Source organism: Eleginops maclovinus, chromosome 19 (genome assembly GCF_036324505.1).
Source record: "Eleginops maclovinus isolate JMC-PN-2008 ecotype Puerto Natales chromosome 19, JC_Emac_rtc_rv5, whole genome shotgun sequence".
Classification (NCBI taxonomy): domain Eukaryota; kingdom Metazoa; phylum Chordata; class Actinopteri; order Perciformes; family Eleginopidae; genus Eleginops; species Eleginops maclovinus.
The window spans coordinates 24,739,078-24,764,864 of NC_086367.1; the positions used below are offsets into that span (position 1 = coordinate 24,739,078).

Below are 25,787 nucleotides of genomic sequence, written 5' to 3' on the forward strand. Positions count from 1 at the left end.
ACATTTTTACTTTTTGGGGAAATGATTGACCTGTACCAAGTACTAGTCACATAAAATCCACAAATTACTGATTATTTTTTATGCAAAATGCCAGAAAAGTCTGTTTCCAGCGTCTCAAATTTAGAAATCAGCAACTTTTCTCTGATTTATATCAAATTAAAGTGAATATTTTTGGGTTTTGCACCAATACTGTGTGTGTGTGTGTGTGTGTGTGTGTGTGTGTGTGTGTGTGTGTGTGTGTGTGTGTGTGTGTGTGTGTGTGTGTGTGTGTGTGTGTGTGTGTGTGTGTGAGGTGCAGCAGCTCTGCTTCTAAAGAGAAATACATGTTTGATGTTTGTGCATCTGCTGCAGAGACGTGTGACATTTCCTGGATGCTGCACAAAGGTAGAGACAAACACAGCTTTAAAGATCACACACACACACTCTCTCTCACACACACACACACACACACACACACACACACACACACACACACACACACACACACACACACACACACACACACACACACACACACACACACACACACACGCTGAGCTGAGCTGCTCTCACTGACCTACATTATATACAGTCAGCTGATTGACTCTGCTGCCACGTGAACATAAAAAGGACAGAGTGGTACACAGCGAGGGGGGTATAGGGAGCTGAATACCCAGTGTATAGTCTCTGGGGGGGGGGGGGGGTAACACAAAGATGCCTCCACATTTCATCATCAGTTTCCTGCAGAAATGTCTTTAAATCGGCTTAATGTGGGGGGGGGGTTAGCCTCTGCAGACCACTTACATGCACTAACACCTATAGAACCACAGAGAGCAGAATAGGGCTTCTTGAGGGTCAGTTCAGGATCCAGGATCCAGACTGAAGCTTGAGTTGTTTGATCTCTGAGGGATGGAGTCAAGTTGACTAAGCTGGACCCCCTCCTGCTCAGACGGCCTTCTTCAGGCTGCAGATGCTGAGGGACATCCTGCAAGAAGTGTGTCTTAGTGCATGCGTCATGAGGAGCACGATGCATTATGGTCTGCAGTGGAGTGGAGTGTCTGCAGGACTCTGCTCTTCACCTTGAGATGAGGGTGTACAGAGGACTGATATAGATTGTGTGGACAAAGGTCAAGGGTCAGTGTCTTGTGAGGCTGTCAGCAGTTTAACCAAGCAGTGATTTCTTTATCTGAACCTTTGAACCCATTTCAAGGATCTTTAGAGGCTGAGGAGGCAAGAAACATGTCCAAATACTGGACTTACTCTGTTAGAAATATCTGGAAACCATCAAAGAAACCCAGAGACCAGTGGCTCCACGGAGACCAGTGGCTCCACGGAGACCAGTGGCTGGGCAGAGACCAGTGGCTGCGCAGAGACCAGTGGCTGCGCAGAGACCAGTGGCTGCACAGAGACCAGTGGCTGCACAGAGACCAGTGGCTGAGCAGAGACCAGTGGCTGCGCAGAGACCAGTGGCTGCGCAGAGACCAGTGGCTGAGCAGAGACCAGTGGCTGCGCAGAGACCAGTGGCTGCGCAGAGACCAGTGGCTGCGCAGAGACCAGTGGCTGCGCAGAGACCAGTGACGTGGTGCAGGTTTCTTCAGGTTTCTGCTCCTTTTAGGTTTCATTCTTGTGGTTTTCCTTATTCATTTTAATATATAACATATGCTTAAGTTATGTAATTCCGGGAACATGTGGTCAAAGGAAAGTGCTATCTGACTGTCAGACAATTTGAAAAAGAGCCACGTTTATTTGGAGAAAAGCATGAATAGAATTTGGATAAAGCACCCCTCGGATCTGTGTATCATTGTGTAATCATCAGCTTTATTGCAAGAAATAAAACCCTCTTTCTCTCAGCAGCTCTACAAGCTCTGGATTTATTTTCTTCAGCCTTTCTCTCTCAGTAGTCGTTTTTGTGCAACTTCTAAAGTCGGTTAGTTTCCACTCATCCTTTTTTGTATCCGGAGAGCATTTGTTTCCAGGAAGCTCCGTAGATCAGGTGGAGCTGTGACTCAGTCCGGATCCTTCCGGAGTCGTCCCTGATGTTTCTTCACTTGTTGTTTCAGAACTCGATCCGGCACAACCTGTCCCTGCACAGCCGCTTTGTGAAGGTCCAGAACGAGGGCACGGGGAAGAGCTCGTGGTGGATGCTGAACCCGGAGGGGGGGAAGGGAGGCAAGGCCCCGCGCCGCCGCGCCGTCTCCATGGACAACAGCAAGTACATCAAAGGCGCGCGGGGACGGGCCACGAAGAAGAAGGCGTCTCTGCAGGCGGCGCAGGACGGCGGCTCCGAGAGCAGCCTCTCCAAGTGGACAGGAAGTCCCGCCTCCCGCAGCAGCGACGAGCTCGACGCCTGGACCGACTTCCGCTCGCGCACCAACTCCAACGCCTCCACGCTCAGCGGCCGCCTGTCGCCCATCCTCGCCAACCTTGAGCTGGACGAGGGTCCGGACTCACCGCTGTCCCCCATGCTGTTCTCCAGCCCAAGCAGCATGTCGCCGTCCGCCGGCCCCCCCCGCCCTCTCAGACCTGAACCTGAACGACGGGCTGTCCGACAACCTGATGGACGACCTGCTGGACAACATCAGCCTGACTGCGCCGCAGCCGCCGGACGAGGAGGGCGACCCGTGCTGCGTGTTCAGCTTCAGCAGCGCAGGAGGCAGCCCCTCCCCCGGCCTCTTCAGCCCGCCTAGCATCGCCGGCCTGCGCACGGCGCCCATGCAGACCATCCAGGAGAACAAGCAGACCTGGTTCTCTTCGCATTTCGGCGCTGCATCGCTGCAGGACCTGCAAAGCCACGCCCTCCTGACGCAGTCCGACCCGCTGATGTCGCAGGCCAGCGCCGCCGCCATCACGCTGCAGAACTCGCGCCGCAACGCCACGCTGCTGCGCAAAGACCCGGCGCCGCCGCCCGATGCCAAGGACGCCAAACCGGTCCTCAAGTCCCCAAGCAAACTGGTCTCGGACCTGGACCTGGACATGTTTAACGGCGGGCTGGACTGCGACCTGGACGCCATCATCCGCAACGAGCTGATGGACGCCGACTGCCTGGACCTCAGCTTCGACTCGCGCCTCGCCGCCGCCGCGCAGAACGCTAACAGGAAGTCCGGGAGCCTCAAACAGACTCCGCCTCACAGCTGGGTGCCGAGCTGAGAGGGAGACGACACAGGTCGACACCGAGCTGCAGGGAGGAGTCCTGAACCCAGACTCTGCAGGTTAGCTAGCTCGCTAAATCCTGCCACGCTGTACCCATCGGCTTTCTGTAGAGGGAGATGCTGCCTTCAGGGTCCAACTCGGAAATAGGACATCCTGCAGCTCGGTGTTGTCCTGAGGGAGGAACATGTGGTGTCTGAGGAGAGACGGACGCTTCAGAAACAGTCTCAGGGAATCTCTCCTCTCTCTCTCACCTGGAGACACTTTGCCAAACCAGCTGTCGGCCGTGCAGCGACCGCCTGTTTACAGAGGACCGTGTTAACGTGGACATACTTGACGAGCTTTTTTATTTATTAAAACGGACTAAAGAGTGTTAATTATAAGCTGTTCCTTTCCCCCATGATGCACCGAGTCACCGAACATCAGCGTGTAGAGTTGATGTTGAATCCAGATGTGAACGTGTGGTTTCTACGTGGTGTTTCATTTTTATCCAGCCAGTTTTACCTTTCCCTGTGGTTCAGTGGGAGTACTGTGAACGGTGTTCCTTCAGAAGAGGAGCATCACTGATATAATATGAGTAATGATGATCCCCTCCACCATCGTCCCCTCCTCTTCCACTTTCTGCAATACTTCATGACCGTAGGACCCAAATAAGGACCGTTTATTAGCTGTAGTGACTTCCATTACATTTAGACTTTTGTTAAGGAGACACTACAGGAGGAAACACGCTGCAGCTTCAGAGAGGACGCAGATACAGAAACACAAATCAGAACTCCTGCAGAAACATCTGCAGCAGCTCTTCAACACATGCAGCATCTAGAGGACATTCAGCAGAGGAAACATGAGCAGTTTACTAAAAGCTGCAGAAACCAAACGCTGCAAGAAGCTCCAACACAACGGAGACCAGGGGACACTAAAGAGAGACACACACAGCTGGAGACCAGGGGACACTAAAGAGAGACGCACACAGCTGGAGAACGCTGTGTGTGTCTCTCTTTAGTGTCCCCTGGTCTCCAGCTGTGTGCGTCTCTCTTTAGTGTCCCCTGGTCTCCAGCTGTGTGCGTCTCTCTTTAGTGTCCCCTGGTCTCCAGCTGTGTGCGTCTCTCTTTAGTGTCCCCTGGTCTCCAGCTGTGTGCGTCTCTCTTTAGTGTCCCCTGGTCTCCAGCTGTGTGCGTCTCTCTTTAGTGTCCCCTGGTCTCCAGCTGCTGCAGATGTTTCTGCATGTGTTGAAGAGCTGCTGCAGATGTTTCTGCATGTGTTGAAGAGCTGCTGCAGATGTTTCTGCATGTGTTGAAGAGCTGCTGCAGATGTTTCTGCATGTGTTCTGATCTGTGTTACTGTATCTGCGTCCTCCCTGAAGCTGCAGCGTGTCTCCTGTCCTTGGCCTGATGTAGCGTGTTAGCACCTGTGGGCCTCCGTAGGGTAGGGTACATATCAGATATCACCATGAAACTTTGACTGACTGGATTTCTTTCCTCTAGTCTGAAAGAAGTAATATAATAGAAGAGATCTTAATCTCTGGATATTTCCCCTGTAGTGTCTCCCTCTCATCACTTCCTCGGTGCTATATTGTGAGGTGCTGGGTGGGAGGAGGCAGAGAACACCCCCAGTATTTTAAATATTGCCAAATTATTCCTGCATTTCCTGCAGAGGAGATGAGTTAGTGTACAGATGTAGAGGTTTCTGTAGGAGGAGCTCTCTGTGTTTACATCAGCTGTCTCCCTACAGGACGCTTTATTTACTGTCACCTGTTTGTCATTTCTCAGAGCTGAGTAAAAGCATCCAACACCTCCATCCGCTCTCTAAGGACAAATCTCTCCTGAAACTATTCATTGTGCATTCATTTCTCTCCTGTGTTTCCTGGAATTCTTGCAGAACCCTTTATTGTCCTCTCATACCTTCAGAGTGAACGAACACTCGAAAAACGTAGAACAGGTTGGATGAATTACAGTCTTAACATCTGTTCACAAACCCCCCCGGCTCCTGCAGAATATTAAAGACTTATTAACGTGCATTTTCACTTCAAATTGCCGTTACATTTAGCTGACGCTTTTACGTACAAAAAACGTAGAGAATCAAACTCTGAACATCGAGGAGAGATCATACGAATCCACTTCATGCAAGTCCTACCATTATAAGAGCGGGGGGTTAATTTCCAAGATTTCAGTTTCTCATGGAGGACCTGCAGAGTTCCTGCTGTCCTGAGGTCAGTGGGGAGCTCATTCCACCAATCAGGAGCCAGGATAGCAAACTTAGATCCTCTTTGGACCCAGATATTAAAAAATCTGTCTCGTTTGACTTGCAGCCAGTCAGAGCAAGTGCTCTTCATTTAATGCAGAGACTCGTACTGTATATTCCAAAACAAAAGGCTTCAGTGTTTTAATAAATGCATTAAATACTGAAGGGAGTATTTCAGGGATATGAATTATTTTGTACAGTTTTAAAATTAATATTTGAGTGTTTTCATTATTTCTGCAGACTAATGTTCTCTAGAGAGGGGTCTGGGCTCCTGCTCTGCCAGAGTCAAGGTCCCCAGGTGCAGTCACCCTGATGAAGTACTCTCTTTGAGGGGAACGATCCCCACGACGTCACGGAAACATTGGATCCTATTCTCTCATTTTATTTTCAAGAATAAATTCTGCACACCAGATCTCCTTCCTGCAGCTTCCTGTCAATCACTGCCAGCATCAGACTCTCCTTCCTCCTCTTCCTCCTCCTCTTCATGCTCATCTGCTTCCTCCTCCTCTTCCACCTCTACATCCTCCTCTTCCTCTTTACCCACTCCTCTTCCCTTTACCTCCCCCCTCATCCTCTTCTTCCTCCTCCTTCTCTTCTTCTTTCTCCTCCTCTTCTTCTTCCTCATCTTCTTCCTCCTCCTTCTCTTCTTATTTCTCCTCCTCTTCTTCTTCCTCATCTTCTTCCTCCTCCTTCTCTTCTTCTTTCTCCTCCTCATCTTCTTCCTCCTCCTCTTCTTCCCCCTCTTCTTCCTCCTCCAACAGAAGTTGTGTTGCTGTATCAGAGCTGGTGCATGTAAATAAAGAACTACAATTTAAAGAAGGGGTGTGTGTGTGTGTGTGTGTGTGTGTGTGTGTGTGTGTGTGTGTGTGTGTGTGTGTGTGTGTGTGTGTGTGTGTGTGTGTGTGTGTGTGTGTGTGTGTGATCTGTCTGCAGAGGATATTAATGCAGGCTGCAGGAGGAGCTCTGCTATTGGCTAATGACCTCCTGCTAACAGCCAGTCACGCGCTGTATCCGGGAAGAAAGGAGATTAGAGGAGGAGCTCTGTGTCCCATATACCTTTCACCTGTGAGGAGAGGAGGAGGAGGAGGAGGAGGAGGAAGAGGAGTGAGAAACATTTAAATGGTAATAACAGCAAATAAAATAAAGTTTCAAAAAATAAAATCTGTACAAGAAATATAAATGAATAAAAAAGAGATGAAGATGAAGATGAAGAACACCTGCACACTGCCTGTATTCAGAAACAGCTGTCCGCTCTCCGTCCCTGTGTCAGTGTTCACAGCAGCGTCCCCTGCAGGCCTGAGGAGGCACTTCCTGCTGAGCAGGGGCGTAGCTAGGTTTTCAAGTTAGGGTGGGCTTATCCCAGAGGTTAGGTGGAGCTGTGTGAAACATTTTTGGGGCCTCTTTTTTAAGGTGTGTGTGGGGGGGGGGGGGGATATTCAGTATATGATGCATGGATCCTCAGGAGCTGCACAGAGACCTTGGTGGAGGCGCATGTGCTCCTGCAGGGCGTGTTTGGTGCTCAGGGACTTGCTGCAGACGTTGCAGCTCGATGTTAGCTGGCCCCAGTCATGTTGACATGTCTTAGGAGGTGGACTTCACATCGTCTACGGCATGCTCCCCCGGCCCATTGTGTTTTTTTACATTTTAAAGTGAATTGCATGCATCTGGTGCACTTTGAGAGCAACATCAAGATGCTAGCTCTAATAGAACTATGTGGTCTTGGTAAGGGGAGGGGGCACAACTCTCAACACTTTTAAGAAACATGTATCAATCAAAGTATTAAACATACCATAACCAATGACCATTAGGTGAAATATTTTCATTTGAAAACTTCATTCTTCAAAAAGGGGCATGAGACGTGAAGGCCCTTTTTATTTATTCATTTCAAATCTTCATTTGGGTGGGCTTTAAAACATTTAAGGTACCTAGCAGAGGCCTAGCTAGGCCACTGCTGCTGAGGAACTGAAGCACAGCATCTGAAAAACCCACAGAATTAGTATGCAGACATTTCATCAAAGAGGGTAAGGGAAAGCCTTAGAGTCAACTAAAACACAAGCAGGTCAGGAGCTGCACAGAGGGGCTCCTGCTGCTGAGGCTGTCTACAGAAATGACTCGATGATAGGGAGTGTGTTGCCGGGCAGAATAGGATATCATTTTTGGAGGAAACCTTCAGAGAGCTTGGAGTGAGAGCCCCCCCCACTTCAGAGGAGTCTCTGGGGGTCAGCTGTTGGTGGGGTACAGGTAGGAGAGGGTCCCGGCCTGGATCTGAAATGTCTGTCCCTGGATGTGGTGGGGGGGGATCTGCTCGCTGGTCTGGCTGATGGAGATGGGCTGTGTGAGGGGGGGCCCGTGGTGGCCTTGCAGCTGATCCAGGGCCTCTTTGCTCAGCGTGATGACATGCACCCCCTCACCTGGGGCCTCCAGCAGGTGATGAGGCTCCACCAGGGCCACGCTCCCCGGGGGGAGGAGTGTGAGTCTGCTGGAGGGGGAGCCTGCCGCCCCTGCTGCCCCAGCCGCCCCGCCCCCCCCCCTCCGTGGTGATGATGCTGATCTCCTGGTTCTGACCCGGCACGAAGTTCAGGTCGTCCGTCACCACCAACTGGATCTGCTGCTGGGAGCTGGGGGGGAGCTGGTACTGCTGCAGGACGCCGCGCTGCTGGGGGGGGGGTTCAAAAGTCAGGGAGGGGTCACAGAAATGTCAAAATAATTATTGAAAATGTCAAAGAAAAGTATGTCTTAAAAAAAGAATCACAATTTGAAACGTGACGCACCTCCTGCTGCTGGGTGTCCGTGGGGGGGTCTGAGGGGGGCTGGGGACACTCCTTGCTGTGGGCCTTGCTGTGGGTCTTCAGGTTGTCCAGGCGGGTGAAGGAAAGATTGCAGGAGGAGCAGCTGAAGGGCTTCCTGCCGGAGTGCGAGGCCTGGTGTCTGCGGCGGGCGCTGGGGTCTGAGAAGGAGCGGCTGCAGAGGGAGCAGGAGTACGGCTTCTCCTCCCTGGAGACAGCTCTTAATCTTAGCTCATATCTAGCATCACCTTCAGTAGCTGTCATTTATAGAAGGTTTGTCTCACCGGTGGATCCGGATGTGGGTCTGCAGCGTGCTCTTGGCTGTGAAACACTTCCCACAGATCTCACAGGTGAATGGCTTCTCACCTGCACACATCATTACTATCAGCATCAGAGCTCACCTCCACAGTACACTCACAGATCGGATTTACCTGTGTGGGTTCTCAGGTGCTTCTTCAGCTGAGCCGTGTCCAGGAACTTGTGATGGCACTGAGCGCACTCTGGCAGAGACTTGCCTTCAACACAGACAGAATATAATTGATATGAATCAGTGTTTAGACGCATGCTTTAATGAATCAGAAGCTCACCTGTGTGGACTCTCTGATGACTCTTCAGCTGCCGCTTCTGAGTAAACGACTTCCCACATTTATCACAGCTGAACGGCTTGCCTCCTGAGGGAAACAGAAACCACTCTCAGTAAGAGTAGGAGAAAGACACACAGGCTTTTCTGAGAGAAACTCAATTAGGACATTTGTATGGCATACCATTTAATGATGTGAAATATGGATTTTCCTTTTGAAAATGCAGTTTACTACGGAAGAGGGTTAGGGCCACGTGTTTAAATAAATGGTGATATCTGACCCAAAGGAATGTTTTTGTTCCAAGAAAAAAGTCGGAATTCTGAGAAAAAATAAATCCCTTTTGGTTAGATCGGAAAAATGAATGTGTGCCTAATCCCCTTCTAGAAAATGATATTCAATCAAAACTACAGATCACACACTAATGATGGACTAATGATGGACTAATGATGGACTGATGATGGACTAATGATGGACTAAAGATGGACTAATGATGGACTAATGATGGACTAATGATGGACTAATGATGGACTAATGATGGACTAATGATGGATGGACTAATGATGGACTAATGATGGATGGACTGATGATGGACTAATGATGGATGGACTAATGATGGACTAATGATGGACTAAAGATGGACTAATGATGGACTAATGATGGACTAATGATGGACTAATGATGGACTAATGATGGACTAATGATGGATGGACTAAAGATGGACTAATGATGGATGGACTAATGATGGACTAATGATGGACTAATGATGGATGGACTGATGATGGACTAATGATGGACTAATGATGGATGGACTGATGATGGATGGACTAATGATGGACTAATGATGGACTGATGATGGACTAATGATGGATGGACTAATGATGGACTAAAGATGGACTAATGATGGACTAATGATGGACTAAAGATGGACTAATGATGGACTAATGATGGATGGACTAAAGATGGACTAATGATGGATGGACTAATGATGGACTAATGATGGACTAATGATGGACTAATGATGGATGGACTGATGATGGATGGACTAATGATGGATGGACTAATGATGGACTAATGATGGACTAATGATGGATGGACTAATGATGGATGGACTAATGATGGACTAATGATGGATGGACTAATGATGGATGGACTAATGATGGATGGACTAATGATGGACTAATGATGGATGGACTAATGATGGACTAATGATGGATGGACTAATGATGGACTAATGATGGATGGACTAATGATGGATGGACTAATGATGGACTAATGATGGACCAATGATGGACTAATGATGGACTAATGATGGATGGACTAAAGATGGATGGACTAATGATGGACTAATGATGGATGGACTAATGATGGATGGACTAATGATGGATGGACTAATGATGGATGCATGTGAGAGGAGCAAAAGCTAATCAGATAATAATACGGCACATGATGGGGATGAAAGCTTGCTGCAGGTCACCCCCCAGAGCTAGATGTGGATTTTCAGTATATATGATGATACATGGATCCTCAGGAGCTGCACACAGACCTTGGTGGAGGTGCATGTGCTCCTGCAGGGCGTGTTTGGTGCTCAGAGACTTGCTGCACACGTTGCAGACGAACGGTTTCTCTCCGCTGTGCATGCGCTGGTGCACCAGCAGCGTGTGCTTCTGGGTAAACGCCTTCCCACAAACCAGGCAGGGGAACGGCTTCTCTCCTGGGGAAACATTTAGAAATAATAAATATGAAACACAGGTGGCAGGGGCAGCCTCACCTGCAGAGGAGAGACACACAGACTGTGTATTAGGGCGATTTGGGCGACGCACTACCAACGGGAAAGAGAGGGATTGTGTTGCTAACACAGCAGCAGTCTAATCAGTGCTCTTAGATCTGTCACAGATGTCATTATCCAATCAGACTAAAGTCGTGCTTCACATGGTCCCGCCCCTTTAGGGGCGATTTCAGTCAGGTTGAACACCGCCCCAGGGGTCTCTCATAGACTCTCATGTAAAATGCATTTCTTTCAAATATCAGAGCGGGCAGCTTCTCCGATCAAGTCACGTACTACTCTCAAGGGGGCTGGCCTTCAGTGCAGCTCCATCGTGATTTTGAGAGAAGTTCCTTTTAGTCAGAGTGCAAATCCAGATACATTGACATTAAAACAAAGACCTCCAAGATCAGATTTAACCATTCAACAAGTTTCTACAAAGGGGGGGGGGGGGGGAGACCTACACCCGAGGATTTTCTACAAATGGGTATGAGTGAAAAACCTGGCTAGCAGGCTGTGAGGTAGCCAACGCAGTCTTCTGCTACCCCTGCCTACGGGTTCACCCTGGAGGGCGCACGGCAGACGGCAATGCTTGGAGGTCGACTGGTATCATAGATATGCAGCATCTCTCTGAAAACACACAGAAACATGAGCTGTGGAAGATCCACACGGGTAGCTGCTGGAGATGTTCGTCTTTTGGGAGGGGGAACATTGCCCCTCCACTGGATGAGGGACACAGGCTAGCTGTTCGTCGCCACAATGACGAGGTGAGCCGGAACCATCACGTCCTCAACCGGCGGTTCCAGTGTTTGAGCTGGCTTTTACTGAGGCAGAGATGAAACTGAGGGCTCCACCAACCCTGGCATCTTTCTCGGACTGCTCGACTTCCTGGCTCAGTTAGATGAAGCTTTTGATGAGCATCTGAAACATGCTACGGTGTTCAAGGGCACATCAAAGACTGTTCCAAACGAGCTCCTGGAGTTTATGCTAGCACTGGTGAGGGAACGCATTGTGGAGGAGGTGAAGTCAGCGTACTATGTACCCATCCAAGCTGATGAGACTATGGACGTCTCCACACAGACACAGCTGGTGCTTGTGCTGAGATACATCGACAGCAACCACGCAGTCCAGGAACATTTTTTGAGTTCATCCCTCTCACGGAGTCGACGTCTATCTCAATTGCCAAACAGTTTGTTTGGAACAGACTTTGATGTGCCCTTGAACACCGTAGCATGTTTCAGATGCTCATCAACAGCTTCATCTAACTGAGCCACGAAGTCGAGCAGTCCGAGAAAGATGCCAGGGTTGGTGGAGCCCTCAGTTTAATCTCTGCCTCGCAAAGCCAGCTCAAACACCCCGCAGAATTTCACACACTGGAACCGCCGGTTGAGGACGTGGCTCACCTCGTCATTGTGGCGACGAACAGCTAGCCTGAATCCCTCATCCAGTGGAGGGGCAATGTTCCCCCTCCCAAAAGACGAACATCTCCAGCAGCTATCCGTGTGGATCTTCCACAGCTCATGTGTCTGTGTTGCCATCTAGTGACACAAGAGGGATCTCTGTCTGAGTTAACAGGTCTTTCTTAATGTCCCTATTGAATGGGTCACCTTAATCATTATCAGAAAAAAATTGCCCCCCCGAGATTTTTTCAGGAGCTGGTTATGACACATGCCAGCATTAGATCCTGTCAGCTGACCTGTGTGCGTCCTCTGGTGGATCTTGAGGAACAGGTGGTTTTTGAACACCTTCCCACAGTCCTCGCAGCGCGCCTCGGTGGCAGGGTACTTCCTCTTCCTGCCCTTCTTCCCCGGCTCTCTACTTCCCGTTTCCTCTCCGCTCACTCTGTAGCTCTTGTACTTCACCGGGGGACGGATCTTACGCTTGCTCTGCCGGCTCTGCAGCACAGACGCTGGGTTATAATCTGCATCGCCTTTAGACTCTGATTCTGCGTCACCATGGAGAACATCTGATTCTGTATCGTCAGGGAGAACCTCTGCAGCCTCTGAACCTTCCCTCTGATCCCTCTTCCTCGGGCGTCCTCTCTTTCGTTTGGACACTTCCTGCACTTTGGGAACGCCCACCTGCAATCATCAATCAGACATACGTGAAAGGGAAATAATGGGAGAAATGAAATGCATTTGAAACATTTTCCCAGATATTTAGCATGTTCAAGCTTCACCATATTATTGTTATACCTCCTGCAGCTCTGGCTGGACCTCCTTCAGCTCCTCTGCAGAGCGTCTGTGTTCAGAGAGCGCTGTGATGAGTTCGCTGACCTGCAGGAGTTTAGCAGCGGCAAGCAGCTGCTGCGTGACATCTTCCTGCACACACACCTGGGTGTCCCGCTGCACACACACCTGGGCGCTGTAGATGAAGTGGAGCACGGCGGCGAGCGTCTCTGCAGAAACGTCCTGCAGCCGATAGCAGCTCTGAGGCTGCGCGGTGAACAGACACAGGAAGTGGTCGCTGCTCGCCGCCAGCAGCGCTCGGTGGGCCCTGAACGTCTCGTCCTGGACCTGCAGAGTGACGTCACACAGGATGTCCTGCTGCCTCAGGGCACTCAGTTTACCCAGGATGCTTTGCTGGTGGGAGTCTGAGTGCAGGGTCCTGAGGGGGGAGGACCGGTCCGCTGCCGGAGACATCTTCAGATCCTGCAGGAGGACATTTTTAGTGACATTTCTTGCATACTATGACAGTTTAGAGCATTTTGTGTGAGGTTATTAACCAGGAAAAAACATAAAACAAAACCTACGACACCACTGTTTTGCAATAACATGTATTATGTGTTATAGTATTATAATTACTGGTTTCTTAGTTGGACAATTTTAATACTGTAACACGAATCTGTCAGTAACTTGCAATATATACATTTGACCTCTGTTATCCAGCTTCTATCAAACTCATTCTACATGTTACAATGAATTCATTTTATAAATACTACTGCTGCTACGTTTCTAACCGAATGTGTACTTGTAATTTGTCTTTATTTATACTTTGCTGTAAAATGAGTGTAAATGTCCCCTCTGTGGGAGGAATACATCACAGTTCTGTCCTGGAGTCGTGTGCAGATTAGCTCATTAACAAATGCAATACTTCCTCATTCATCTTTCGTGTTTCCTCTTGAGTTTGCATCCATTAGAACTCTTTATCCACTAACCTGACTGATAATAAAGTTTACCTGCTGATGTTTGAACTCAAACTGCACACAGTGAGGTTAGCATCATGCTAATAAACAATGCATTCTCCGCTAGCTTTCACGCACTCTAAAGCTAGCAGAAGAAGCGGAGTGTGCAGCGGTAATAAAGCCGTAAATAAACTCTATCTCACTCATGGTTCAGATTGTGTCAGCTGTAAGGAGGTTTAATTCAGGAATAGTGATCTGTAAGGACCTTACCTTCTACAGCTGTGGACGGAGGGAGTGAGTTCTCGCGAGAGTTGTGATTCGAACGTGATTAGGCGCCTAACTGACGTACACGTGCTATGGATGGAAACAGCTGATGGTGTGCTGGCTGACTCATGGTTTATAGATCAGCTGTTCCGCTCTTTATGTTTTTATGTCTAACCGTGTCTTGAAGGTCAGCACAGTTAGTCAGAGAGCAGTATCTGAGGGGGGGTCAGCCTGTTGCACTCAGCTTCATGTGAATACTCCTGGTTATTCCTGAGGACCTTCACCAGGAGCTGCACCTCCTCCACAGCCCGAGAGACTCTACAGTCTGCAGAGAGCAGAGCAGGTTTAGTACCACTACAGGTGAGTGAAGGAAGTTAAACTAATCTGCGTTTTAGTGACTATTGGACATTTGAGACGTTTCAAATATCGTGTTTGGATACAATAACACTATGCCAAAATCTGTTTAAAACGCTGTCTGCACTTTAAAGGTAAAATATGGAGTTAGAAACCAGCTGGTCAACTGGGTGCAGAATCCAACCTGTACCTGTACTGAAGAAAGATATGAAGTAATAAGTCTGACAAAAATAACTGGGTTAAATGATTTATTTGAGCTTGCAATATTTTGAACAGACATCCCCAGTCCCCTGCTTTGTGGTTGTGTCATAGACTGTATACAGTCTATGGGTTGTGTAGTCTTTGCTGTGAGCGTCCTGATAACGGTGTCGTTACCACAGTCTCAAATACTCGTTCTTATGGAGCCAAATACAGCAAAAGATAAATGTAAACCACAGACGAAACGATCTAAATGTGTATTTCGTGGTTAGTCGACATGGGCTGCTTAAAGTACACCCCCCGACACACCTGTGTAACATTACAGAATGTCACCAGTTAATCGAGCCACACGTTCATCCGTAACACCGGCTCCATGCAGCGAACATTCACAGCTGTCAGAAACTCTCCTTCGGTTTGTTAGCCTGTGTATGTTTTAGTTGAAGTAAGTGTGCATGTTTATATCCCTCCTAGCGTTGGAATATCCACTGTGACTGCTTTATTATCTCATATTTCTGCTCATTATATCTGTAGTAAAGTGTAATAACAGCGCTGTGCAGAGGCTCACATTTAATGGTGTTTTCTGCAAATAATAATGGGATAAAAACATCAATGTTTTTTAACTTGAAGGTTTTTTTGCACCAATTTGAAACCCTAAAAATTGAGGCAGCAGGATCCAATACAAAGTATAATGCATAGTAACTACAGTAATATTTAACTTGCATCTTATACTTTGACCTTTTTAAAATCTTTCTTAAGATAATAGTTTATGACTTTTTTATTGTAATGATTAACTTTTTAACAGCATCTTATACTTTGATATTTCCCAAAATGTAACTTGTTTATGACTTTATACCTTGATTTATTTAATGTTAATATTTCACTTCTCTGGCATCATAAACTCTTCTTTTACTTTCATATATTTTAGTTTTAATTATACTTTACTTGTTTTATGTTAATATTATTTTAAATATTCAACTCATTTATTTTTTAATATTTATAACTTTTTAATATTTTTCTAAAAATACTTTTATTTTTGTATTTTTATGGAATATTCTAATTTTACTTTTTAAAATATTTTAAAATGTTCTCTGAATTATGGGAAATTTAACTTACATTTTAGTGAATTTCCTGCTGTAATTGAAGGTTAACCTGTCACCTGGAATAGATCCTGAGGTCCCCCCCCTCTCAGGTTTACAGCGTGTTATGTAACCCATCTTAATTATTACAGAGGATCTTTGAACAGTCAGGAGGTTAGGGGAGTTGTGCATTAACCTCTCTCTGCTGCAGGATCATGGGGGCTGTTCGGGTGGTGGTGGTGGGGGCAGGGGTGGTGGGGCTCTCCACGGCGGTGTGCATCGCGGAGGCTCTTCCCCACTGCTCCGTCACCCTGCTGGGGGAGAAGTTCAGTCCCGACACCACCAGCGATGGAGCCGCCGGCATCCTGTTCGCCAACCACTTCCCAGGTGATGACTGTAGCGCTGTAATGATAATGTGCTGAGTAAGATATATCCCTGAAGTACAGCGAGACACACTGCACAGGGGGTGTGTGTGCAGAGAGCCCGTCAGTGCATGTGTGTGGTAGTGCATGTGTGTGTAGAGGGCCTGTTAGTGCATGTGTGTGCAGAGGGCCCGTCAGTGCATGTGTGTGGTAGTGCATGTGTGTGTAGAGGGCCTGTTAGTGCATGTGTGTGTTAGTGCATGTGTGTGCAGAGGGCCCGTCAGTGCATGTGTGTGTTAGTGTGTGTTAGTGCATGTGGTAGTGTGTGTTAGTGCATGTGGTAGTGTGTGTTAGTGCATGTGTTAGTGTGTGTTAGTGCATGTGTGTGTTAGTGCATGTGTTAGTGTGTGTTAGTGCATGTGTGTGTTAGTGCATGTGTGTGTTAGTGCATGTGTTAGTGTGTGTTAGTGCATGTGTGTGTTAGTGCATGTGTGTGTTAGTGCATGTGTGTGTTAGTGCATGTGTTAGTGTGTGGTAGTGCATGTGTGTGGTAGTGCATGTGTGTGTGCAGAAGGCCCGTCAGTGCATGTGTGTGTTAGTGCATGTGTGTGCTTCCTCTTGAAACCACTTGGTATAAATATCTTTCCCGTTTTCAAACGACCCAGAAGTTATCTACAGATCAAAATACAGAGAGTAAAAGAACCTCTGATCCACAATCAGGAATGATGTCCAACGACCTGCAAGCTACTTCCAAACCTAGTTAAACTTCCAGATGAACAACTCCCCGGCGCTGTGGGAACACCAGCTCTGCATGTTGAAATGATTTGTGGACTTTAATCTTTAGCTCTATTTCTTTATTTATGTCTTAAGTATGTTGCATTTTCCGGTGCTCCTGGAATTCCTGATGTGTGTTCCCAAACCCTAGCTGTGAACAAAGCCTTCAAAGGTTTGCCTCTCCTCCTCAGATGTTCCTGTGGAGCAGCAGAGGCGCTGGTTCAGGTCCAGCTTCGACCACCTGCTGCACATCGCTCAGTCTGAAGACGCTCCGGAGGCGGGGGTCATGCTCAGCTCCGGGTCAGTAAAGCATAAATAAGAGTAATTCACACGTTAATATTCCCTGCTCTGACTTCCTGCTCCTCCTGCAGCTGGCAGATCTTCCGGGACGTCCCGGCAGATCAAACCCCGTACTGGGCGGACCTGGTGATCGGGTTCAGGATCATGACGGAGCGAGAGCTGCAGCGATTCCCGGAGCATCGGTTCGGACAAGCCTTCACCACCATCAAGTGTGAGTGCAGCAGCTACCTGCCGTGGCTGGAGAGGAGGTACGTCACTCAGAATAAATACACCTTATTTATCTTATCAATATCTGATCAGTTATTAAGTACCGGTCATGCAGTCAGAGGTGGAGCCCCCTCTTTCTACCTGTCGTGTTGCTGTCTGCAGGTTCCGGCGTGCGGGGGGGCGGGTGGAGCAGCGGCGGGTGCAGAGCCTGCAGGATCTGAGCGGCAGCTTCGACCTCATCGTGAACTGCTCCGGCCTCGGGGCGCGGGCGCTGGGTGGAGACAGCGGCATGCAGCCGGTCCGGGGCCAGGTCCTGAAGATGGCGGCCCCCTGGCTGCAGCACTTCATCCGGGATGGGGACGGCCTCACCTACATCTACCCCGGCATCCAGGGGGCCACCGTCGGGGGGACCCGGCAGGGGGGGGACTGGCGGCTGCAGGTGGATGAGGGCGACACCCGGAGCATCCTGCAGCGCTGCAACCGGCTGGAGCCCTCGCTGTCCCGGGCCCGCGTCCTCAGCACCTGGGTGGGGCTCCGGCCCGACAGGAGGAGCCCCCGGGTGGAGCGGGAGCTGCTGCGCCTGCAGGGCCGCACTGTCCCGCTGGTGCACAACTACGGTCACGGGGGGGTGGGGGTCACGCTGGCCTGGGGGACTGCTCTGGAGGCCCTGCAGTTGGTCCAGCAGAGCCTCCAGGAGACGCAGAGAAACAGAGCCAAACTGTGAGGGGGGGGCCAGTACCACTCGCCTTAAAGGAACACAGAGTTTGAGTTTAATCTGCTTAATCTTAAAGGGAGTCGCCTCAAGTCAAAATTCATATTTTGTAACTCCGAAAACTTTGTGTAAAAGTCTGATGTTGGTGAATGTTCTTCCTGTCAGATTAATACTGATAATGCTTTTTTGCACAAAGTCTGCACTGCTTGGCGCCGGCGGAGCTGCTGAGATGATTCTCCATTTTTATGACGTGAAAGTAGAAACAGCTTTTTTAAATGTGTAAAAAATAAACCTTTATTGATCAATGAATGAAAAGGAACACTGTACTCACAACCTGCTGACTGTGAAAACCACAGTATGTAAAATAATGATGAATAAAACTTGATTGAATATAATGTGTATTTTCATTTCTCTTATTATTATTATTTTACAATTCATGTTTTTTTGCCAATTTTACAGATTTGTGACGTATTTTCCCCAAATCTCCAGAAACGTTCGACATTTCCTACTCTGCTTGAGAGACCTTCTTTGATCGTAGAATAACACATTTTATTAAGAATAACTTTCATATCTTTTCCTGAAATCAATTGTTGGACATTACAAACATTTCCTACAATAACACACATTAGCTCGAGAGACCTTCTTTGATAATAGAATAATGTATTTGACTCTGTTTTCAAACTTTTCCACAATATTTTAAAGGAAGTTTTTTCCTCCAAATTATTCAGAAATGATTTGGGAACATTTTGGACATACTTTCCTGACATCATCCCAGAAGATTCTCATCATCTTTAGACATTTTACAAATAATATACATAGAATAATCTTCAAGTGTGTTTCCAGACTCTGCTGCTTATCTCCATTTTAAATCATATCGTCTCAACAAACCATGAATCTAAAATCAGCAATGTGCTCCAGTTGCAGGTGCAGCCGTATTAAAGCTGGCCCATAGAGCCACGGTCTTACCTTAAAAAACAAGGACATTGTTACGGTTTTTGCTGCATTAAGGACCGGTTCTTGCAGGTTCTTCATCCCTTTTCTATGTAATTATTTATGCATCATATTTCTGCTACACTAAACCAGTAATGATGGGATGAACCTTTAGATGCACCTTTTATTATGTGTGTGGAATATGTTATAATGAAGAATAATACAATCAAAATGTTCCGTTTTAAATCAAAACTCTATCAAATTATTCACACTTTTTATTTCACAAACACGATGCTCTCTAATCGAAATTTGCTCGAGGGAACAATTTTGAAAGTACAAAAATCATAAATGATTTTCTGCAGAAATGTCTTGAAGTCTCTTTCACATCGAAGTGAATTATTATTTTTAACATGGAATATTTTGACATGTTTTCCTCTCATTACCCAGAAAACCCTCACATTTCTTTTGGACGTTCATCCCGTGCACTTTAAGCTCTGGAGCAGAGACTCAGACGTCCTGACGCTGCGTCCCTCTTTTATGGCTCTTCAGTTTCAGCCGCCGGGCTTCAGAGTTAGCAGACACCGAGCGTCTGCTGCTCTCCTCTGAAGTCTGGGGTGTGTTTGGTGAGGAGAGGGGGGGGAGAGTCTCTGATAGCTCTGGAGGAAAGACGACTTCTGCACGACAGGAAGTGGCTGCACATCTGTGAGGATGCACCTCCTGCTCCTCGGGCTGCAGGAGGTTCTCCGTGATGGAGGAGAAAGTCTGTGTGTCTCGTCCTGAAATAAACAAGTGTTAGCAGATCAGGAGGCCATTAAGGGGGGGGGGGGGGGGGGGGGGGGCGAACAGAGAGAGGCAGGAAGCAGCGGTCAGGTGATCATGGAGTCTTTATTCCTCTCCACAGAAACTTCCAAAACCAGGCAGAGAGAAACACTCTGCCTATAAGTGCATTCACAAAGATACAAAATCCTGCTTTTCAACAAGTTCAACCTCTATTTGAAACTCAGTAAATACTTTAAATTCTGCAGCTTTCAGGCACAAGATAAAATATTGTTCAACGTTTTTCACCGGACTAGAAAAATATACAGAGAAACAGCAGAGAGGAACTGTACAGGAACTCTTTTAAATACCCATTATTGATCCAGACCGCAGCAGAAATAAAAGCAGGACGTTCAAAAGCAACTTTACTCTAATCATCTCTGAGAGGAACACGGCACCTCACTGCAGAGACACGCTCCAATAACCACACACACTATTCACAGGAAATATCACAGCTGACTGTCTTTGAAAGACATTCATGTTAACAGACGTATTTCTGATGAGGTCATCTCTCTACTTTAAAGAGTCCTCTCCTGCTGTAGAGTCTCTACTTTAAAGAGTCCTCTCCTGCTGATGTTCAGGTGTATATCAGTATGTAGAGTCTCTACTTTAAAGAGTCCTCTCCTGCTGATGTTCAGGTGTATATCAGTATGTAGAGTCTCTACTTTAAAGAGTCCTCTCCTGCTGATGTTCAGGTGTATATCAGTATGTAGTGTCTCTACTTTAAAGAGTCCTCTCCTGCTGATGTTCAGGTGTATATCAGTATGTAGAGTCTCTACTTTAAAGAGTCCTCTCCTGCTGATGTTCAGGTGTATATCAGTATGTAGCGTCTCTACTTTAAAGAGTCCTCTCCTGCTGATGTTCAGGTGTATATCAGTATGTAGAGTCTCTACTTTAAAGAGTCCTCTCCTGCTGATGTTCAGGTGTATATCAGTATGTAATGTCTCTACTTTAAAGAGTCCTCTCCTGCTGATGTTCAGGTGTATATCAGTATGTAGTGTCTCTACTTTAAAGAGTCCTCTCCTGCTGATGTTCAGGTGTATATCAGTATGTAGTGTATCTACTTTAAAGAGTCCTCTCCTGCTGATGTTCAGGTGTATATCAGTATGTAGTGTCTCTACTTTAAAGAGTCCTCTCCTGCTGATGTTCAGGTGTATATCAGTATGTAGAGTCTCTACTTTAAAGAGTCCTCTCCTGCTGATGTTCAGGTGTATATCAGTATGTAGAGTCTCTACTTTAAAGAGTCCTCTCTTGCTGATGTTCAGGTGTATATCAGTATGTAGAGTCTCTACTTTAAAGAGTCCTCTCCTGCTGATGTTTAGGTGTATATCAGTATGTAGAGTCTCTACTTTAAAGAGTCCTCTCCTGCTGATGTTCAGGTGTATATCAGTATGTAGCGTCTCTACTTTAAAGAGTCCTCTCCTGCTGATGTTCAGGTGTATATCAGTATGTAGTGTCTCTACTTTAAAGAGTCCTCTCCTGCTGATGTTCAGGTGTATATCAGTATGTAGTGTCTCTACTTTAAAGAGTCCTCTCCTGCTGATGTTCAGGTGTATATCAGTATGTAGAGTCTCTACTTTAAAGAGTCCTCTCCTGCTGATGTTCAGGTGTGTATCAGTATGTATAGTCTCTACTTTAAAGAGTCCTCTCCTGCTGATGTTCAGGTGTATATCAGTATGTAGAGTCTCTACTTTAAAGAGTCCTCTCCTGCTGATGTTCAGGTGTATATCAGTATGTAGAGTCTCTACTTTAAAGAGTCCTCTCCTGCTGATGTTCAGGTGTGTATCAGTATGTATAGTCTCTACTTTAAAGAGTCCTCTCCTGCTGATGTTCAGGTGTATATCAGTATGTAGAGTCTCTACTTTAAAGAGTCCTCTGCTGCTGATGTTCAGGTGTATATCAGTATGTAGAGTCTCTACTTTAAAGAGTCCTCTCCTGCTGATGTTCAGGTGTATATCAGTATGTAGTGTCTCTACTTTAAAGAGTCCTCTCCTGCTGATGTTCAGGTGTGTATCAGTATGTAGCGTCTCTACTTTAAAGAGTCCTCTCCTGCTGATGTTCAGGTGTATATCAGTATGTAGCGTCTCTACTTTAAAGAGTCCTCTCCTGCTGATGTTCAGGTGTATATCAGTATGTAGAGTCTCTACTTTAAAGAGTCCTCTCCTGCTGATGTTCAGGTGTATATCAGTATGTAATGTCTCTACTTTAAAGAGTCCTCTCCTGCTGATGTTCAGGTGTATATCAGTATGTAGTGTCTCTACTTTAAAGAGTCCTCTCCTGCTGATGTTCAGGTGTATATCAGTATGTAGTGTATCTACTTTAAAGAGTCCTCTCCTGCTGATGTTCAGGTGTATATCAGTATGTAGTGTCTCTACTTTAAAGAGTCCTCTCCTGCTGATGTTCAGGTGTATATCAGTATGTAGAGTCTCTACTTTAAAGAGTCCTCTCCTGCTGATGTTCATGTGTATATCAGTATGTAGTGTCTCTACTTTAAAGAGTCCTCTCCTGCTGATGTTTAGGTGTATATCAGTATGTAGAGTCTCTACTTTAAAGAGTCCTCTCCTGCTGATGTTCAGGTGTATATCAGTATGTAGCGTCTCTACTTTAAAGAGTCCTCTCCTGCTGATGTTCAGGTGTATATCAGTATGTAGTGTCTCTACTTTAAAGAGTCCTCTCCTGCTGATGTTCAGGTGTATATCAGTATGTAGTGTCTCTACTTTAAAGAGTCCTCTCCTGCTGATGTTCAGGTGTATATCAGTATGTAGAGTCTCTACTTTAAAGAGTCCTCTCCTGCTGATGTTCAGGTGTGTATCAGTATGTATAGTCTCTACTTTAAAGAGTCCTCTCCTGCTGATGTTCAGGTGTATATCAGTATGTAGAGTCTCTACTTTAAAGAGTCCTCTCCTGCTGATGTTCAGGTGTATATCAGTATGTAGAGTCTCTACTTTAAAGAGTCCTCTCCTGCTGATGTTCAGGTGTATATCAGTATGTAGAGTCTCTACTTTAAAGAGTCCTCTCCTGCTGATGTTCAGGTGTGTATCAGTATGTATAGTCTCTACTTTAAAGAGTCCTCTCCTGCTGATGTTCAGGTGTATATCAGTATGTAGAGTCTCTACTTTAAAGAGTCCTCTGCTGCTGATGTTCAGGTGTATATCAGTATGTAGAGTCTCTACTTTAAAGAGTCCTCTCCTGCTGATGTTCAGGTGTATATCAGTATGTAGTGTCTCTACTTTAAAGAGTCCTCTCCTGCTGATGTTCAGGTGTGTATCAGTATGTAGCGTCTCTACTTTAAAGAGTCCTCTCCTGCTGATGTTCAGGTGTGTATCAGTATGTAGAGTCTCTACTTTAAAGAGTCCTCTCCTGCTGATGTTCAGGTGTGTATCAGTATGTAGCAGAGATTCAGAGATGGAGGAACTTGAAGAAGAGGAAGAAGCTTCAGAATAAATAAACTCAGAGCAGCACCAGATAATGTGACGACAGAGTTTCCAGAGGAGCAGAAAATGAAATACTGGAGCATGAAGAAGAAGAGCTGGAGACCGATGAAGAAGAGTAAGTTCAGGGGGGGCTCGGGCTGCCGTTACCGTTCTCCAGGTACTCCAGGTTTTCCAGGTTCTCGTTCCCGTTCTCCAGGTTCTCGTTGCTCTCGTAGCAGCCCGAGTCCCGGGGCGAGTCTCCTGTGAGACCGCGGCGCTGCATCAGCTTCTCCTGAAGCACCTGACCCCCCCGCTCCGGGTCGCTGCTGCCTGTAACACAACACACAACCACCAGGGGGCAGAGCGTCACGACCAGGAAACATTACAGCCTGCTTTAAAGTGAGTGAGATAAAGCTCTGTTGTGATTGGTCAACCACTATGAGATGTCCCGCCCCTCAGCCTATCAAACCCCTCCCTCGACTCTGACACGATGTATTGACCCACCGTCGTCCTCCTGCAGCAGCTCCACGGCGGTCAGCAGCACGGCTCGATGCTGAGGGTCTCTGATGTTCAGCTCGTCCAGGTCCTCCTCCTCCAGCAGCTGGAAGGTCTCCAGGTCCTCGTAGCCGTTAAACAGGAAGGTGGGGAGGTGCTCCTGCAGAGAGGGGGTGCATCAGTCACTCTATACAGGCACTACACGACTTTTTATGTTTAATAATCTCTTTACGGTGAGGTTGATGCGGTGCAGCAGCTCCTCCACAGACGTGGGCTTCGGCTGCCGAGGCCTCCTCCTCCGTAGGGTCTTCTTCGGCTTCACCTCCTCCACCTCCTCGTTCAGAGCGTCCACGTAGATAAACTTGAAGGTGCCGACCTTTCCGTTCAGCATTCCCATCCACGTTCCCATCGGAGGCTTACTGATCACCTCGATCACGTCCCCGCTCTGAGGAGGAGAGGGGAGGTTATTACAGGAGGTCTCTGCACATGTTCTCTACAGAGCCACCAAAGGGTAAACAAAAACACGGAACAGGGATTCATTGCATTGTTTCTGTACGGTTGTACCTTGAGTTTGAGGGAGTCGGAGTCGTAGGGACTCGGTGTGAAGTCGGTGTGGACGACGGCCCGTCCACAGAACGGTCCCCTGTACGGCAGCTCGTCCTCCCCTTCCTCCCCCATCTCAGACCTCACCCTCTCTCTGGTGCTGCCCGACGAGTCCGTGGTCCCCGACGAGTCCGTGGTGCCCACCGTCTGACCGCCTGACCACAGACCAGAGACACTTATTAAACACAAACTCAAACACCAGAGTTTGACTTTCTGCTGAGTCAGGGAGGGTAACAGACGTACTGATGGAGCTCTGCCCGCTCAGAGAGCTCCTCAGACTCTCCACAGACCCCCCCGGCTTCAGAGACGCTTTATCCAGAGAGTCTGTCTGCGAGGTGGGGGGGCAGCTGCACAGCCGGTCCGGGCTCGACTGCAACACAGGAGAGGAAAACATTATTACCCATAATTCATCACCACCACCACAACTTAGTTCCCTGCCCCCCCCCACCTGTTCGGACAGAGAGCCGTGGTATCTCTTGGAGATGTGTTTCCTCATCGTCTCCCTCACCGACTTCACCTTTTTACCCAGAGAAATACGAGGCGTGGGGGGGGACTTCATGCGGCCTCGGACCCCCTCTCCGTCTTCACTCTGATTCACAGGAAGGAAGCAGAAATGAATCCTCTGTTTCTGCAGACTCAGTTCATACCAGTTCAGGAACAGAGCAGTGAGTACCGTGTGTTCAGAGACGGCGCTCTGCAGGGAGCGGCTGCTCAGGTCAAAACCTCCGAAGCTACAGGCTCTCTGGGGAGACACAACAGAACCATCAGGGGGGCAGGGAGGCAGGGAGGAAGGGAGGCAGGGAGGCAGGGAGGAAGGGAGGAAGGGAGGCAGGGAGGAAGGGAGGAAGGGAGGAAGGGAAGAAGGGAGGCAGGGAAGAAGAGAGGAAGGGAGGCAGGGAAGAAGGGAGGAAGGGAGGCAGTGAGGAAGGGAGGCAGGGAGGCGGGGAGGAAGGGAGGCAGGGAGGCGGGGAGGAAGGGAGGCAGGGAGGCGGGGAGGAAGGGAGGCAGTGAGGCGGGGAGGAGGGGAAGAAGGGAGGAAGGGAGGCAGGGAGGAAGGGAGGAAGGGAGGCAGGGAAGAAGGGAGGAAGGGAGGCAGTGAGGCAGGGAGGCAGGGAGGCGGGGAGGAAGGGAGGCAGGGAGGCGGGGAGGAAGAGAGGCAGTGAGGCGGGGAGGAGGGGAAGAAGGGAGGAAGGGAGGCAGGGAGGAAGGGAAGAAGGGAGGCAGGGAGGCAGGGAGGCAGAGAGGAAGGGAAGAAGGGAGGCAGGGAAGAAGGGAGGAAGGGAGCCAGTGAGAAAGGGAGGCGGGGAGGCGGGGAGGAAGGAAGGCGGGGAGGAAGGGAGCAAGGGAGGCAGTGAGGAAGGGAGGCAGGGAGGCGGGGAGGAAGGGAGGCAGTGAGGTGGGGAGGAGGGGAAGAAGGGAGGAAGGGAGGAAGGGAGGAGGAAAGAAGGGAAGAAGGGAGGCAGTGAGGCGGGAGGAGGGGAAGAAGGGAGGCAGGGAGGAAGGGAGGCAGGGAGGAAGGGAAAAAGGGAGGCATTGAGGCGGGGAGGAGGGGAAGAAGGGAGGAAAGGAGGAAGGGAAGAAGGGAGGCAGGGAGGAAGGGAGGAAGGGAGGAGGAAATAAGGGAAGAAGGGAGGCAGGGAGGAAGGGAGGAAGGGAGGAGGAAAGA

At 48.2% G+C, this 25,787-nt stretch overlaps 4 protein-coding genes across 6 annotated transcripts in view; 2 read left to right on the top strand and 2 right to left on the bottom strand.

The window, feature by feature from the left end:
* Positions 1 to 4,045, top strand: part of foxo3a (forkhead box O3A) — a 6,147-nt gene extending 2,102 nt beyond the window's left edge. The window contains 2 exon segments of the mRNA XM_063909109.1: positions 2,040 to 2,485; positions 2,487 to 4,045. Coding sequence (XP_063765179.1) covers positions 2,040 to 2,485; positions 2,487 to 3,126 — 1,086 coding nt within the window. The 3' untranslated portion in view covers positions 3,127 to 4,045.
* A 3,176-nt stretch (positions 4,046 to 7,221) lies between these two features.
* On the bottom strand, positions 7,222 to 13,870 carry zbtb24 (zinc finger and BTB domain containing 24). The gene is given in 10 exon segments (XM_063908756.1): positions 7,222 to 7,875; positions 7,877 to 8,017; positions 8,136 to 8,358; positions 8,435 to 8,516; positions 8,582 to 8,665; positions 8,738 to 8,821; positions 10,275 to 10,442; positions 12,190 to 12,574; positions 12,689 to 13,144; positions 13,672 to 13,870. Coding segments are annotated over 9 exon segments (1,905 nt in total). The 5' UTR covers positions 13,136 to 13,144; positions 13,672 to 13,870; the 3' UTR covers positions 7,222 to 7,584.
* ddo (D-aspartate oxidase) lies at positions 13,613 to 18,259 on the top strand. Its single transcript, XM_063908757.1, has 5 exons — positions 13,613 to 14,241; positions 15,721 to 15,896; positions 16,837 to 16,945; positions 17,017 to 17,193; positions 17,315 to 18,259. The coding sequence occupies exons 2-5, from the start codon at positions 15,725 to 15,727 to the stop codon at positions 17,874 to 17,876; spliced, it is 1,020 nt and encodes a 339-aa protein (XP_063764827.1). The 5' UTR covers positions 13,613 to 14,241; positions 15,721 to 15,724; the 3' UTR covers positions 17,877 to 18,259.
* Positions 18,260 to 19,218: 959 nt separating this feature from the next.
* sash1b (SAM and SH3 domain containing 1b) overlaps positions 19,219 to 25,787 on the bottom strand; it is a 52,153-nt gene continuing 45,584 nt past the window's right edge. For all 3 annotated transcript variants that reach the window (XM_063908754.1, XM_063908753.1, XM_063908755.1), the window contains 8 exons: positions 24,795 to 24,863; positions 24,570 to 24,710; positions 24,365 to 24,491; positions 24,083 to 24,276; positions 23,751 to 23,963; positions 23,528 to 23,678; positions 23,192 to 23,353; positions 19,219 to 19,570 (listed from right to left, as the gene is read on the bottom strand). In XM_063908754.1, the coding sequence (XP_063764824.1) occupies positions 19,302 to 19,570; positions 23,192 to 23,353; positions 23,528 to 23,678; positions 23,751 to 23,963; positions 24,083 to 24,276; positions 24,365 to 24,491; positions 24,570 to 24,710; positions 24,795 to 24,863 (1,326 nt within the window). In that variant the 3' untranslated portion in view covers positions 19,219 to 19,301. The remainder of the gene's footprint in view (positions 19,571 to 23,191; positions 23,354 to 23,527; positions 23,679 to 23,750; positions 23,964 to 24,082; positions 24,277 to 24,364; positions 24,492 to 24,569; positions 24,711 to 24,794; positions 24,864 to 25,787) is intronic.